Genomic DNA, 17687 nt, shown 5'->3' on the forward strand with positions numbered 1-17687 from the left:
TTCTATAATGAAAACCCAGAAATAGCTGTGCTGCCTTCCTCTCACACTAGCCTTGTTTATTCTAAATATTTAACATAAACCACAATTTGACAGGGGGGCTTACATTGTGAAATCTTGATGACAAACCTGAGATTAAAAGTATTAATTCTTGCTAAAAGTCTGAGAGGGATTTTTTAAATGTTTACTTTCAGATTTACTGTAACTGCAGAGAGGGACTATTTTGTTCATCACAGAAGGACAGACACTACTGCCTTCCACCCTGCTCCTAGGGCTCTGGGAGCACGGTAACCTGGATACCTGCTCCAGGGAATACCTACAGTTACTGCAGGCTGGGAGCAGAAACCCTTCACACAGTGCTGCTCTCCTAGCAATGGCTTTACGCAACAAATACGTAATGCAGAGTGCTTATCTCGATTTCACACTGCACCTACAAAAACATATTTTTATCTTTAAAGGCAAAACTATCTAAGGAACAAGACAACCCTAAGCGGATCTTCATTGTCTTTCTTGTAGCTGAACCCTGGTGAGCTCCTCCACTTGAGCAGTGCAAAATACGGCAATTGCAGGAAGCTGTAAACCCCAATTTTGACACAAATCAGAGTGTATAAAGATATGAAGTTCTACAGTGTCAGAAACGGAAGAAGGACAGAAAAAAGCCCACCACAATGCATGTACTGAAATGCACAAACACCAGAGAAAGAAGGACATTTTTACAAAACTAACCAAAATAGTTTGTAAAGGCACAAGAAATTTTAACGGTATAGTTTAAAATACCAGAACTGAAATGGTAGTTCTCTTCTCCTGAGAAAATGCTTATTGTAAACCAGAAAACTCTGGTCATCCTGAAAACCATGAGGAAGGTTCTCAGGGAACTCTAAAGGGCTTTAATTTTTCAAATCCGGGCATCAATCTGCATATGATGTACAGGCTACGTTTCAGAACTGTATTAAAAAAAAATTCTGCTAGAAGTTGCTCAACAGTAATCAGTAATTGTCTCTCCTTCAGGAGCTACCTCAAGATAAGCTTGTTTTTTTTTTTTTTTAGATGATGACTCGCTCCTGCTCTGAAAATTGGATCCCTGTAATGACATCTCAAGCACAGCAACCATAACTACAACGTGGAAAAACAACAGTACAAGTAGCTCAGTGAACATGAGAACTAGTGAGGTAAGGTTTCCCCACATCTGCAGCCTACATTTCAGATGTCCCTTCCAATGCAATATCTTGTTCCCACCACCCACACAATATCCCACACAAACTCATCCACCCAAGTCTTTCCATTCACTCCTGTATCTCCCAAACATCCCAAAAATGTAATGTCCAGATGTCTCTTATGGTGAAAAGAGATCCTTAACAACCATCTGGTAAAAACAACACAAAAGTTTGGTTAGTTTTGAGTTAATACGATGCTGACCGGCTGCAGCAGGCTAACAGAACTTAAACTATTAAATTCATAGTGCAGTCTGTCTTCCAGGGATGGGAGGTGAACATTAATTTGAGTCCCTGTAACTTAGCAAGCTACCAAATACCACAAAACTCAGAGGAAATCGATATCTTATGTCTTTCCATGGGTCAAGTACAATTAATCAAATTTTTCAAATTTAAATCATCAAAATTAACAAACAATTAAAGATACCAGGAAAAGAAATGACAGACATGCAGAATGGAATACGTTATAAGCTTTTACTCCTCATTTTACCAGGGAAAAAAGAGAACACTGACCAAGACTTGTAATTTACTCTAAGTGCCTCAGGTTATTCTTTTAAGAAAATGAAACAGAACTAATAAGATCATCAATTTTTTTATAATACTTATATGAAAATAGCAAATTATCTAGAAATTTAGAGACAGTCTAAAGACAGATGCTGAGGACAGTGTAGTATATAAGGCTGTCTATTAGGAAATCTACTTTGCTAGATTTTTAAAATATTTGCAGAATAAACAGCATGTCTAATGGAATGCCTCTACTGAAGATTATCTTTCAAGATTTTTCTTCAGTTTTAAGGCCTCTTAATTCCTTAGTTATTGTTTTCCCTCATGAGCTGAGCAAACAGGAAAGCGGTTGAGCAACGCTGAAATGGGTGAATATTTAATAGGCTGAAGTGGTAACATACTTCCTCCAAAAGAAAAGTAGTATCAAAAATTCAGTACTAAGATAAAGGGCCATTAAAAGCCATGTTCAACTAGTTTCAAAGCAACAATGTTTTATAAAAACTGTTATCTTTTTCCTTAAATATTTGTAAAATCTTGTGTTAGTTGTTTAAAATAACATGTATTTAATAAAAAAGTTCTGAATGCATAACGCCATTCAAAGACAGGATTACAAACAGACCTACTATTCATCTAAAATCTGTATTCTGGTTTTTGTCACAAAAATTTTCACTTTATAGATGATGATAAACTATAGTTTTGCATTTTACAATTTAGGCCACAAATATACTGAGTTACATATATTCCAAATGTGATGTTCCGGTTTTATTAAAATCAATATAATAATAACTAATGGGGTTAATCAAATTAAAAAAGTAATTTAAGAATTAAATAATTTAACCTTTTTCTCCCTCTGTAATGGAGGGGGCGGGGGGGCTACATCTTCACTATTCAGCCTACCTCCCCACTGAGTTAATGAAATGGTTTATGGGTGGGTTTTATAGCAATTTTTTCCCCATGTTGTTACTAAAATTACAGGGCAGGTTCATTTACATTGTTATTCACTCCTTTTTTTATAAAAAAAAAAAAAAAAGATGACAGACAAACTGACATATATCAGAGCACTGTCAGCCAGGCTAGGAGGTATCCAAAGAGGGACTCCAGCTGTCCGCAGCAGTTAATGTTTCAGTGAGGAAGTATGGCCTGAACTGGTAAGCACCTAATTCATGATGCAACACTATGGCACAGAATGAAAAGAAACCACCTGAATTTATTGGAGGTTCAAATCAGAAAACTAGGCTAGAAAAGTTTACACTAGGAAGTAAATCGACATATGATAAGAACACAAATGTTAATGTGACAAGAAATGGAATAGACTTTGATTTTACAGTCATTGATTTTAGCTTCCCCAGTCACTGATTTCAGCTTCCTCCACAGAATTTTTTTTTTTTTATTTGAACTACCACATGTCAAATGATCTGTTTTATTTCCATCACCCCTTCCACTAACACAACAGTCAGGTGTTTTTTCAGCAGTGCCTGCAAACTGTATTTACAAGAGATTATGTCCCCACCTAGGCAGGGTCCAGCCATTTTAGCCACTTTACACCAGGTAATTAGTACAACAGTACATTTATATCAGGGATGTGAAACATTTTACATCTTGGGCAGAGAGCAGGCCCAGGAACAAGCAACCTGAGTTTCTGAACAGATTTACCAGTGCAAGTATCCACAAAGAAACCTAAGGGGTTTTATCTTCATTCTTGTCTTCTGGACAAGAATAAAGGAGATGGGTTATTTAAATTTTTCTTCCGGATAAGTATCAGAATAAAAAGGAAATTAAGTACTTGACAGATATCTAAAAACGATGTAGTTACTTATCACTCGTAAATCACTTTGATTCAGAGCACCATCCATCAAGTTCACGTTGCCTATGAATGTTATGATCCCACATATTACAAAGTATTGCCCCTTCCTGCACTGTAGGAAATACTAGCTGAAAAGAAAGTGCAATATATATGTAACAGACACAAACATAAGAAAAAAGAACCCCAAACCTTTGATTTTAATCTATAAGGAATTATAAATACCCAGTCCTAATATTCCTCACATTTACATCACAGATACTCATCTGTATGTCCTCTACGTCAAAACAAGATACCAGAGTCTGAACTGCTAACCTAACAAATCCAGTTAAATGCTGACACTTTTAGAAACGTAAAAGAAGTACTGCAAATGATTAAAACAAAATCACTTCTATAAGTTAAGAGGCTACTATATAGGGGTCCTTATAATACATTTTCTTTCTGGATACAAGCTATACTATGTCAACATCAATAAAGATTACCTTCATCCACATACTGTTGGTTTCTAGCTAATATTTCCCTCTCTCTGTGCAATGTTGGATACAGGAAAATTAATAATAACATTTATACTGCTGGAGCACTGCATTGCTTGTCTCTTCTTTCTACAGACTTTGCTATCTAGCTCCCTGTACTAGATAGACATATACTGCAGTAACAGTCAGTCAACTAAACTATACTTTCTGACAATGCCTTTGCTGTGGCTAACTTACCAGCTCATCAAAAATCCACTGTCACCTCCAAGGCAGTAAGTTAAAAAGTCACAGAATTACATAATTGAACTCATTGGTTAATTTTTTTTAAGCTGAATTACTCTTACCCATCTCTTTGCTAGGGTATAGAAAGGTTTTTGATATGTGTACACAGACTTACATACATGTGTATACACACACTCTCAAATACGATTATAATTTCATTCAATTAATCTCATGTCTTATTTTATAATTCTCTTTCTAATCTTTTTTGATTAAAAGAAGCCAAACTCACGTCTGTGTAGTACTACTCCAGGGGATTTCATGTCATGTCCATTTTACAGACAAGATGGTTTAAGCTGTCATTTCTGTCATTCTGGGTGTTTAGTTGATTACTACATGAAGACTTTCAAGCCATGGTAGAAGACCATTTTTCTGGTATCTTGACAATCAATTTTACATTTTATCACTGTACAACTTATGATGGTGTAGTTAGGGATGAGAAAGTATTCTATTAAAATGAGTATGTTCACGTAGGTCAAAGATACACCAAAATTGAGTCTAATTCTGTATATACAGAAATGACAGTGATATACATACTTATCCTCTCAGTGGATACAGCTTAATCAGCAAGTCTTCAAAACCATAACATTGTATTTGTAATTTTTCAGCACATAACCACACAGTATTTTTGTACTTATTCCAACCTCAGTTAGTTTGATTGCCCCATACAGGAAAGACTCTACACTTAATAAAGTGGTCTGTGTTTAGGAAGCTTGTTTCATTTAATGTAAAGGCTGGAAGATTCAGGGTAAACAAAACCCAGCATTCCAGGCAACACAGTTTGTGACACAATCCTGGAGTAATACATCTCTCAAGCACTAACAAAATGGCTTAGCTGCTCTCCCAATTGCATCCACTATGTTAAAATAATGTAGGATTTTCTTAGATGCAATAATTAATAATGTAGGAGGCTGTAGTAATAAGAGTGTAAACCAGACGTGTGCCTTTTATAGCTGTACAGACACAATAAAAAATGCATCAGAAAAAAAAAAAAAGGACATAAACATATCAAAACTGATTCCTTCATTTTTGAAAATACAATAGGCTGATATTAGAATCTCCATACTGGTTCAATTAAATTGGTGGCTCAACTACAAATAGTTACAGAAACAGAAAACCACTCTGCAAGACAAGCTCTTCTATCACTAAAAGCAAAATTTGAAGCTGACTTTTAAATATTTAAGTAATATTAAGTAATTCTAAATAATTACTTGATATACAACATAATTAACCCATGCAATAAATTACAGAATAAAACCAAGAAGTTACTTGTCTCAATAACAACAATAATGACATTTCTAAGGCTTTTAACAGTGAATTAACAGCTGAAAACCAAAATTAATGGCCCAAGGTAAAGACAAATAAACAGAATTTTCTGCTGTCAGTACTTCATTGAAAACAAATAATTCAGCATTACCCCATTATAAGTCCTTTATTTCACATGATTTTAACTGGCAATGAATTAAATGTTTACCTTTATTTTAATGGTCCCCTATTTCTGTGGTAAATGAAAACCTGGGTTTTTCTCCCCCTCATCAGATATCTCTTCTAACTTCCTAACTCCAAATCTTCTCCCATTTGCTTCACTCTTGTGCTAAGAAATGCTAATATGCAAGGATATTTGATACACTGGCCCTTCAATACACATTTCAATATGAAATTTCAACCACTGCTTCCAAACCACCATCTTCCAAATCTATCTTAAATAATCGCAATCATATTCAGTAACTTCATGTTAAAATACATCAGATGTTTTGAAACTTCTGAGATATCAATTTACAGTATTTAATCCGTCACTATTAAATGTAGAGCTATAAACAACTCTAATATCTTAATTACTCGCAGACAACTCTGCAAACCTTTGTGGGTCTGCAAACCTGATGATTCACTATATTAAAGTTATTTCTGGTAACAAGATGCCAGCTTTCGTTACAGTATATTATTATTCAAAGTGTAAGATAACTACATTATTATATTATGATTTGCATGCAAAGACTCATCTATCTTAAACAACAGCTAAGTTTTATTTGACCCACATAATTCATACAGTGGACGTTCTGGAAACCAGACTTTCAAGCTTTGCTGTCTTCTCCTGGCTCATGAAGAGCAAGCATGAGATTCCACAGGAAGGGAAATGGTATGTAAACCTGAAAAGCATAGCCTGTATCTTCAGTCCCTCATATGAGTTCCCTTTCTCTTTAGCTCACCTATGGCAAAGAGAGCAGTCCAAGTTCTTTTGGAAATATTTTGTTAAAGGTACCTACTGATAGCCTTCTCTGTCTTGAAAGTTCATGGTCTGGGGTTTTAGGAGTAGTGTCTGGCTTTTGTAATGTTCTGAATTGGTACAGTCATCTGCAAATCTCAAATTCATTAAATGAACTAATTAAAATTGCAACTCCAGTGTAACCTGTAAAACTTTATTCCCTTTTATTATTGAACTATAATTAGACCTGTGACGGCTCTAAACATAACTATGTATCATATTTTATGTGTTTTTAACTAAGTTGTAGGATTAGAAAACTTCAGCTGAAATATAACTATGAGATTCATCTTTCTTGTTTCCAATATTTTAAAAGTGCTCATCTAAATATCAATGATTAATTTTCTTATTTTCCCTTCAGAGCTTAAACATATATTGGTTATACATATGATGATTAACACATGAGCTGAGGGAAGGCATCATGATTCCAACCGAATTTAGTACTTTGGTATCTTGCTAAAGGAAAGTCTTGGTCTGAGGTACTGCTGTGCTGGATTCTGGTAAAAACCTTTTAACCAAAAACTTCCAACAGATTGAGGAAGAAAGGTAATCTTAGACCTTTACCTTGGAACACTAATCTTAGAGTGTTCTTATTGGAGTGACATCACTCAAAATAGCTTGTACAAAGTGAAGCAAGCTGCCTCATACTTACATTGGGATCAAAGTCTTCAGACAAATACAGGGTTAACAGACTATCTTGCATCTTTGTGAGCTTCTTACAGTCCCTGATACAGTGCCTTTTACAAATGTTAGTTAACTAATGCTTTTACATCAGGGGTAAATTACCTTGATTTCCTGTGGCAAGCGTGAGGATAATGCTGTCCACAACAGCAGTTAGGCATGAAGCTAACATGAGTTAATGAGTTAACCCCACAACCTACACAAATGCTCTTATCCTCTGGTAAATGAGAAGTCATTTACAGCCCTAATCAACAGTACAGTATTTTAAATTATCTCATATTGTGCAACCCTCATATTTCCAGAAAAGCATGAGATAATTTGAAGGCAAAGAAGGAGCTAAAAAAAAGTATTTAATTAGTTGTTATCCTTTCTGAGGATCTTCCATTGCTCAGTCATTTTCAAGAAAATCTTTTTAAAGGTTTCTTTAAAGTTTGAAGGCTGAAAAAGAGCTCACTGGGAATTAAAAAAAAAAAAAAAGAAAAATGTTTCTTTAAAACAGAGAACAAAGCTTTCAGATTCTCTTTCCTCTCATGTTCCCTTTCCACCCACAAATCACTCATATGATGGTGATATCATTAACCTCTATAGCGTCACCAACTGAAAGCTGTTTTAGATAACACATTTAAATTCATCCTCATCAGAGGAACTTACTTCTAATTTAATTAGAAACCTAACTTGTATACAAATTTTAGGTATCTAGGAAAAGACACATTCTAAATTAAGTTTATATTGTACCTGCATAATCAAAAGGGAGACATGCTATTCGTAACTTACAAAGAGAAATCTTACCTAACCTAAGTCACTCTATGATTGTACTAAATCAGCTAATGGATTGGGGCAATACTGATAGCAGGAGTGTTTAAATCATTATTTTAGTCCAGATCAACAGTGAGCTTTCAAATCAAATATCCCAATTGTCTCCATTTACTGTGCTAGGGTTTCACAGCACAGAGCAGTCTTAAAATACATGAACTAGACTCTTCTTCAATGAACTAGATCAAAAGATTCATCTCAGGAATACATCTAATGTGATATAAGTGTTAGGGAAGAGACACGCCAAGAGAAGGGCTTGTCTAACTTGCACAGAATAGATCTCACTCGTTGTTACAGAAGCATATAAAAAATACTCTACCTAAATCAACCCTGTAAGAGACAGAGTAATCTTGGATTTGGGTAAAGATTACATTTTCGGTAATAACAAGATCAAGAGTGTTACATGAGACTTTCTAACCGCATCAGAAACATGTCCGTCTGTCTGTAATCCACATACTATTTTTTCATCATATAAATCATGACTTCCTTTCAAACTATTTGTAAACAATAATTAGGTGGTATGTAACTGCAACTTGCCTGATCAAGGTAAAAAGCACTACCATCTCGGATCTCTCGTCGCTGTTTGAGGTCAGTTTCTGTGGTGTCCCTCGATAGTGCAATATATTCAACCTCCCGCTTTGTTAGCTCCTGTGGACAATAGTCTGAAGTTATTACAAAAATAAGACTATAACCCCAGTAAGTGAACTTTAACAATAGGTCTAGTCACATAATTGTACAAAAGAGCTCTAGGCAGCACCACAGTGATCTGAAATAACTGAACAAAATCTAATAGCTCTTATTTTTAAAATGTTTACAGTGTGTTCTGCCTCAAACAAAATGGTTTGAATTTCTGCTCAATAAACTTTTATTTTTCCCAAACCTGTTCTAAAAACATAATAACCAGCTATATAGTCTTTCCATTGAACATCTGTAACATCCTGTAAGTTAATCTTCTGGTTCTGGACTCTGAAAAACAATCAGCATCTGCAAATCATGAATAAAAATCAGAAGTTTTCCATAAAAGTTTGAAAAGCTTCAACTCTCACTGTTCAGTTACATTACGTTGTGATGTTGTTGTGACTATTACCTGTTCAGGCTTTGCCAGTGCACTGATGAACTATATTGTTCTTATCCTCTCTCCCTTTAATGTCATGAGATGCAGTCTGTATCTGTAAAATTCTAGACTATTTAAAGAATGAGAACCCTTGGGTTATTGTTTTCTTTATTTTGATTCAATATGAGATATACTTAGAATTTTCTACCTTAAAGGAAAAAACAAAACAAAACATGTATTTATACCTGGTGTTCCTGCCACTTCCGTATCTGGGTTATCATGTGTTCTGCTAGCAAACAGATTCATGCTGAAATGCTCTTAGCCCTTACCTCTCAATTAAAGGTATGATATATTTAACAGATCTCTCTTAAGAGGCAGCTTTTAACTGTAGTTGTATGAAAAAAATCAAGTAAAGATATAAAAAACCCATGAAAATTATTTCCTTTCCACTTTTTCAGTGCCTATTGGTTACAAAGCCACCAATTCCTTTATGCTGCAGGTAGATACAATTGTACTTCTTATAATTAAAGGAAAAAAACAGAAGGTGAAGTAGAGATTTTTCTTCAACAGTTAGCCCTGTGTGTGAACACACAGTAGTAGCTTTGAGCAACAGCAGATGAAAGTTTTCCAGGCTTACATAGCTTCATTAAAGGGACCACAGCATCTATCAGCTCACATGTGAAGACCAGTCTTCACTTAATTGTTTGGCATGGCATTGAAACAGTAAGCTGGAACCTTTCTAAGATAGCTCAGGTGCATACAAACAGGGGTATAAATAACAAGACACATTCTAAGCCCCATGCTTAGATATCAGGTGTTTCCTAAGTCCTCTTTTTAGGTTATACTAAAGCCTTCTCATTTATTTTAAGGAACACATTGAGCTATGAAGTAGTATATCTGGTTTGCTGAATTAAGGTATCTTTGCTTTCCTTTCCAAAGTTCAAACTCTTGCAGCCTTCTCCTGTATGCTTTGCCTCTGAGAGCTAGTCTTCAAATCATATCTTTTGATTTTTAAAGGAATGGCTGATCTTTATGACAATTGTTTAAACACCCCCATTTGTGATCCTTCTGCCCAACTAGATCCTAGATAGAACTCATGGCAGACAAAATCCAACCCACATCACCTTTTGGGGCAGACAACCCCCTCTTCCTGATCGTTTAAGGGCACGAACAATTTAAACGTGAAATTCTGCACATGGTGCAGCCATGGTTCATGCAGATGGACGTAGGCAAGTCCTTCCCACATTCCAAGAGAGGATCATACACACATCTACTCTTTCTAATCACTCACGATAACTGTTCCCAAATGTTACTCAGAACACTCCTCTCCCAAATCCTTTCCTTCATTTCTTTTTTTATATAACGAAGCAAAAACGATTTGTTGTCTGTAACAGTAGGCAGATATCTTAATCTTCTAACATACATAATGCCTAGAACAAACTGTTTCTCCATTTGTGATAGCATATGGTAACACAGTTTTCCAACTCTTTTTTTCCCCCCTGGAGTTTAAGCAAAAAACCATGTATTAAAATGTCTGTACTTTCTATTCGTCTATAACAAAAACTGAACTTTGGAAAGCACATATATGGAAAAACTTATTTACCTCCTAAGTAGCTTGCTGTAAGATTTTCTAGGACTACCTTTTACCATTTGGATAGTAGAGGAATGACTGACTGACATTAATGACCATGTCTCCAAGTATTTAAACCAACATACTTACCAGATATTGCATGGCAATAGATCGCCGGAGAGGCCCAGGAGGACCAATAAGAAAGACATCTTGGCCAAGAAGATCTTTCTGCATTATCCATCTTAAATGGTGGACTACAGACTGGGCCAAAGAATCTGTCACTTTGAAACACAAAGATAAGAACATATTATTTAATTTTGAAAAGTGTTAGATACCTGGCCATTCATACATTTCTTTGTTCTTATCTCCAAAAACAAACCAAAGGCACAAAAATGTGCTGCCCTAAAGCTCAGCAGCTGGAAAGCAGGGAATTCCACACACCGTTTATATTAGACTACTTAATTTACATATAAGTTTATATACCTATCTTACCCATTCTCTTTTTCTCTGCTCAACTTCATCCTTCAAAAAAAACCTCAACAAAAACCAGAAAAAAAATGTTGATTCTCATTTCATATTCAACTGATCAACACAAAGACTGTTTTTTATTACCCAATGTTGAGTGGACTTCTCAGCATCAGTTAACATAATATAGATATGTTATTAATAATTTGTAAAAGATTTATCCAGCTTATACCCCAATGCTTCTGTGAATCATGAACTTAGAAAAAATTAGAATACTGTGCTTGCATCAGACTAAGATTAATGTTCAGGGACATATTTAATTTGTTATTTTCTTGAAAGACAACTGCATTCCTGTTTACATTTTGACACAATAAAACACAGAATTAAATTAACAAGGAAATGCAAACCTTGCAATATCACTACATCAACAGCACGCAGCTTCCAAAATCATAATAAAAAAACCCTCAAAGCAGATCCACTTATTTCTATTAAGAATACCATACCTTTACTATTTTAAAAAGCAATAACCTGACTGTAATTAAACTAAAACCTTTACCAGACGTATGCAAATGTTGGCAGCACTGGAAAGCATCATACAGAATGCGCACACTGAAGGAGGGGCACTGTTCCTGCTGCAGTACATCAATCTATCCCCAGAATACTCCTTCACGTACCCCCTGTAGTGAAGCCTGGCTCTTTCTCAGACATAAGCAAAAAGCACTAGTGAAGGAGGAGAAGAAGAACACAAGCAAGCCAGGATGGAGATTTATGTATGCATGTATGTATATGGTTGCTTTCAGAACAATCTCACAAGACCGATGATGGGGTTTGAAGCTGGAGCCTCAAGGGTGGTGTCTGGGATGCTTAAGGGCAGTAAGAAAGGAGCAAGAGGTGATGAAATCTCCAAATTAATACTTGGTTATTTACCTTTTTTTCAGTGCGACTACTGGTTGCAATTGGAAGTCAACATTTTAAAAAACAAGCCTTAGTTCTACATCAGCTTTCCTGAGACAGGGGAGGCAGTATGTGCAGGGCAGAGTTAAGGACAGCAAGCAACAGTGCCCCTCAGCTCTGAGGGGTTTCAGTTCAGTGTTGAATCTTTGTATAACGGAATTAAAATTCATTTTTGTAAGAACACAGAATCAGCATTAACTTACTGTATGAGATACAAGGAAGATTTTTCAAGCATAAAGGTGGCTAAGGAAGACTTCATCAAAAATTTTAACTGAATGTTTTGGTCTGGCACTCAGGAAAAACATTTGAAGTCTTCCACCTCCAGAGAAATCTACTCTATCCTTACCACCGATATGAACAGGAATATCATACACATGTAGGTGAACAATCTGTGGATTAGGATTATCAAATTAAGTGTAAATAAACATTTCAGGTTTGCTTTTTTGTTTTGCTTTCTAAACAACTGCCATTAATGTGCCCAGGATTAGTTTTTGTATATGGTATGGTATGATCATATGAACATAAGAATATTTTCTTCTTCTTTGCTGCAATACTGTTTTCCAAAAGCAATGCACATCACACGTACCATGCACAACAGGCCAAATGAAAATAAATTCCTCACAGATAATAATGTTCCTTTCTACGAGATTTTCAAGAAAATTAAGAAAGTTCCTGTTACATATATTATCTGGGAAATAAATGGTAATACATCACACCAGAAGAACTGCTCTGTCCAAACTGCTACTGGACAGATATGGTAATTTGAAAAGCACCACACAAATAAGAAGTATTATGTTAAAGGTACCATTAAAATTGCAAGACAGATCTCACTGAGAGGCACAGTCATTAATCCTTCTACCTGTTGTATCAAGTTGTCAAAGTGCCTCTAGTGTATTTTTATAATAGATATTAAAAAAAAAAAAGTTACTTTACTTAATGTGGACAAATAAGTTTGGAAATCTTGCTGAAACACTGAATTCTTTCATGTCAAAAGTAATGCATTAGAAGCATGACAAAATCAGCTTTGACACGTCACGACTACAAATGCTTCTGGTGTAATTCACATTAGTATGTGTAGCTATCTTTTCTATTTTTAGGATGGTCTCAAGAAAAAACTCGGGTCAGACTTAAAAGCAGTATTATAAATAGAAACAGGATTTAAGAACGTTCATCAGCATCTGCAAGACAAACTGTCATGTAAAAGAGAACATGAGTGTACAGCATTCAAAAAACCCCAAAATTTTAGGAATGCGATCCCCCTGCAAACCTTAAGGAATTTGAGGGCACTTATATTCTCATAATTGTGTTTAAACAATCCAAATTTACTCTGAAATATTAGTATGAAGAATGCAACTTCAAAAGTCTCCTATAATTTCCTAACTTTGCTTTTTTCGAGAAAAGGACACGAAAGACACAATTCCTTATTGATACATTTTCTAGAAAATGGTTTCATTGCTTCACCATTCATATCATTCTCCTCACATACAGATTACAGCTGGATCAATTATAATACATGTTTTCAGTCACAAAGTCAGCACACTGATCATCTGCAAACTCACACAAATCCTGTTACAAATAATGCTGACAATTCAAAGCAAGTATTCCCTAAGGTGAACTGTCATGACAGCAGCTTCCACTTGTCAGTTCCTTCTATTCTAACATGTAATATCTGTACATTGCTCCAGATATTAAGCCTACTTCAGCTTCCCAGTTATGTCCTTCTAAAAATCAGAATATAAAATTTTCTTTGTACATGCAGCCTATGCTGCATAAACTGTTTCCAAAGGAGAGTATGCTTTTCAAAAGCAACTTCAGATGCACATACACACTATTTCATATATTATTTCTATGTACTTAGACTACTTGTACAGTGATATCTGCATTGCAAAGCTTTTAAGTTTTCTCTAACATAACTTGAAAAAATTCCTCTCTGTTCAAAGAACTGTACATTAACTTTACTATAAGCATCACATAATAATTTTCTATGACATTTAGAAGACAGGGCGAATTAGCTGAAAAAAGCATCAGCATGTATATTACAGCAATTTTTATTAATTATCCCATGAGTCAGATAGCATCTCATGCAAACTGGGTTTGCACAATCTGTTTAGTGGCACTCTGCTGATTTGCAGTAGTTGAGTAGCTGGCCCTACATTCTTAATCTGCAGGATGGTGCGTAGGAAGCCTCTAAAGTGTATTCTCAAAGACACCATCTGGCACATGCAGGATAGTAGTCGGTGCTACAGTTTGCTATTACTGTGTATCTAGGATGGCCAGTGAAAGAAATTGCATTCTATTGCTTTGTAATATGTGATAAGTAGGACAACACCTAGCAGAATCTGCTCAAACACTTTGTAAAGTGAGCAGTTGAAGCTGAATGGAGAAATCCCCAAATAAGAAAAGAATAAAATGTTGTAGATAGATTTTGAAGCAAATGAAGCAGCTGCTCTTGTTTGATCCACAAATCAGCTTTTGATAAAACCAAGACTAAAATGGCTATGCTAGCCTCGGAAATTTTCCAGTTCACTCATACTTGAATTCTTGGCACATGCTATACTCACTGAAGCCATAAGATTCACTGGAGATAGCAGACAGCATCTGCTGGCAGTCCTTGTGTCCCACCTACAGAAGAAATCCCATAAATGAAGGAGACACCTACCTCTTCCCAGAGACAGACAGTTAAATGAACTGATTTCCAAGAACATCTATTCCAGATGTGGTACAAAATACATTAGAGCTCATGTCCCTGTATGACTCTAGTTCAGTCAATCACATAATAACCAACAGGCCTTTAGAAGACATCAATATATATATAACTTTCAATAGAATAAAAAGACTTCTGCATACCCTGAACCTTTGCTACAGTGCACGTTCAGAGTCTGAGAATGGCCTCCTCTATCAGGGGAGGCAAAAGTTCATGAAGGGAAAAAGACCTTCCTCTCATCCGATTATCAAGGGGGTCCTTCAGCTTTCCATGACAGTTTGCAGTACATCCAGCACAGGGGACGGCTGCCATAAAATATGGCTGAGGAAGAAAGATCATCTCCTCCAAGCTGAGGAGTGATGCATCCCAACAAAGAGGAAGTCAGGCAAAAATGCCAGGAGGCCTGCGTGGATGAACAAGGAGCTCATGGACAAACTCAAGCACAAAAAGGAAACCTACAGAGGGTGGAAGCAAGGACAGGTAGCCTGGGAGGAATACAGAGAAATTGTCCAAGAAGCCAGGGATCAGGTTAGGAATGTCAAAGCCCTGATACAGTTAAATCTGGCCATAGATGTCAAGGGCAACAGGAAAAGCTCGTATAGGTACACTGGTGATAAAAGTAAGACTAGGGAAAATGTGGGCCCTCTCCTGAAGGAAATGGGAGACCTGGTTACCTGGGACATGACAAAGGCTGAGCAACGGCTTTTCTGCCTCAGTCTTCACCAGAGAGTGCTCCAGCCACACCGCCCAAGTCACAGAAGGCAAAGGCAGGGACTGGGAGAAGGAAGAATTGCCCACTGTAGGAGAAGATCAGGTTTGAGACCATCTAAGGAACCTGAAGGTGCACAAGTCCATGGGACCCAATGAAATGCATCCACAGGTCATGAGGGATCTAACGGATGAAGTGGCTAAGCCACTGTCCATCATATCTCAAAAGCTGTGGTAGTCTTGTGAAGTTACCACTGACTGGAAATGAGGAAACATAAATTTTTTATTTTTTGAAAGGTAAAAAAGGCAGACCTGGGGAACTACAGGCCAGTCAGTCTCACCTCTGTGCCTGACAAGATCATGCAGTGGATCCTCCGGGAAATGGTGTTAAGGCACATGGAAAAGTAGGAGGGGACTGGTGACAGCCAACATGGCTTCAGTAAGGGCAAACTGTGCCTGAAAAATCTGGTGGCCTTCTATGATGGGGTTACAGTGTTGGTGGATAAGGGAAGAGCAACTGACATAATTACCCAGACTTGTGCAAAGCGTTTGACACAGTCCCGCATGACATCCTTGCCTCTAAATTGAAGACATGGATTTGATGGATGGACCACTCAGTGGATAAGGAATTGGCTGGATAGTCACACTCAAAGAGTTGTGCTCAACAGCTCGATGTCCAAGTGGAGACCGGTGATGAGTAGCGTTCCTCAGGGGTCGGTACTGGGACCAGTGCTGTTTCACATCTTTATCAGCAACATGGACAGTGGGTTTGAGTGCACCCTCAGCAAGTTTGCCAATGACACCAAGCTGTATGGTGCGGTCAACACGCTGGAGGGAAGGGATGTGCCATCCAGAGGGACCTTGACAGGCTGGAGAGGTGGGCCCGTGCAAACCTCATGAAGCTCAACAAGGCCAAATGCAAGGTCCTGCCCATGGGTCAGGGCAATCCCAAGCACAAATATAGGCTGGGTGATGAGTAGATTGAGATCAGCCCTGAGGAGAAGGACTTGGGGGTATTAGTAGATGAAAAACTGACTATGAGCTAGCAACATGTGCTTGGAGCCCGGAAAGCCAACCACATCCTGGGCTGCATCAAGAGAAGTGTGGCTAGCAGACTGAGGGAGGTGATTCTCCCTCTCTACTCTGCTCTCATGAGACCCCAACCTGGAGTGCTGTGTCCAGCTCTGGGGCCCCGAGCAAAAGAAAGACATGGACCTGCTCAAGCGGGTCCAGAGGAGGGCCATGAAGATGATCAGGGGGCTGGAACACCTCCCTTATGAGGACAGGCTGAGAGAGTTGGGGTTGTTTAGCCTAGAGAATAGAAGGCTCCAGGAAGACCTTATAGCAGCCTTCCAGTACCTAAAGGGGGCCTACAGGAAAGATGGGGAGGGACTCTTTATTAGGGATTGCAGTGATAGGATGAGGGGTAATGTTATTTAAACTGAAAGAGGGTAGACTTAGATTAGATGTAAGGAAGAAATTTTTTACTGTGAGGTTGGTGAGACACTGGAATGGGTTGCCCTAAGAAGCTGTGGATGTCCCCTTCCTGGAAGTGTTCAAGGCCAGGTTGGACGGGGCTTTGAGTAACCTGGTCTAGTGGAAGGTGTCCCTGGCCATGGCAGAGGGGTTGGAACTAGATGATCTTTAAGGTCCCTTCCAATCCAAACCACTCTGATTCTATGAAGAAGGGAACAAAAAGGGAGATCTTTATACATTTCAAAAAGAGAAATTGTTAAAAAAACCAAACTGAGCTCACTGAAACTTATTTCACAGCCTATTCACGCTGAGAGACAATGAAGGGAGTGAGTTGCCCAAGACACAGTGAAGGAGGCAGCACGGCCAAGGTGAAGAGTGAGGTACTCCTATATGACCTGCTTTCAGCTGCTTTCATTTAGCCCTTTGCAAGTAAAACATTGCTGCTCTTCCAATTTTATGCTAATGTACAGAGCTCAAAACGTTTTCAAAGTCTTATAACATGGTTATATCACAGAGAGTTTTAACTGGAATACTATTTTTCCTCATAAATTTTTCATGGTAACAGTCTTCATTCCAAAAATTTTTGTTCTTGCGGTGGTAAGGAAACAAGTTGTGAGTCTTTGCAGGGGCTTAGAAAGGGGGGAGTTACTACTTGGATGAGACTGTAAACTCATTTATCATTAATTTCTCTGAGTCGATTGCTTCACAGGAAGGTATAAGATCTACATAGGTAAATC

General features: G+C 37.4%; 1 protein-coding gene across 1 annotated transcript in view; it reads right to left on the reverse strand.

The window, feature by feature from the left end:
* Positions 1-17687, reverse strand: part of VWA8 (von Willebrand factor A domain containing 8) — a 196396-nt gene that overhangs the window by 159183 nt on the left and 19526 nt on the right. The window contains exons 3-4 of the mRNA XM_074815604.1: positions 10794-10924; positions 8557-8667 (exon numbers count right to left, since the gene is read on the reverse strand). Of these exons, the coding sequence (XP_074671705.1) occupies positions 8557-8667; positions 10794-10924 (242 nt within the window). The remainder of the gene's footprint in view (positions 1-8556; positions 8668-10793; positions 10925-17687) is intronic.

Source organism: Strix aluco, chromosome 2, assembly GCF_031877795.1.
Source record: "Strix aluco isolate bStrAlu1 chromosome 2, bStrAlu1.hap1, whole genome shotgun sequence".
Classification (NCBI taxonomy): domain Eukaryota; kingdom Metazoa; phylum Chordata; class Aves; order Strigiformes; family Strigidae; genus Strix; species Strix aluco.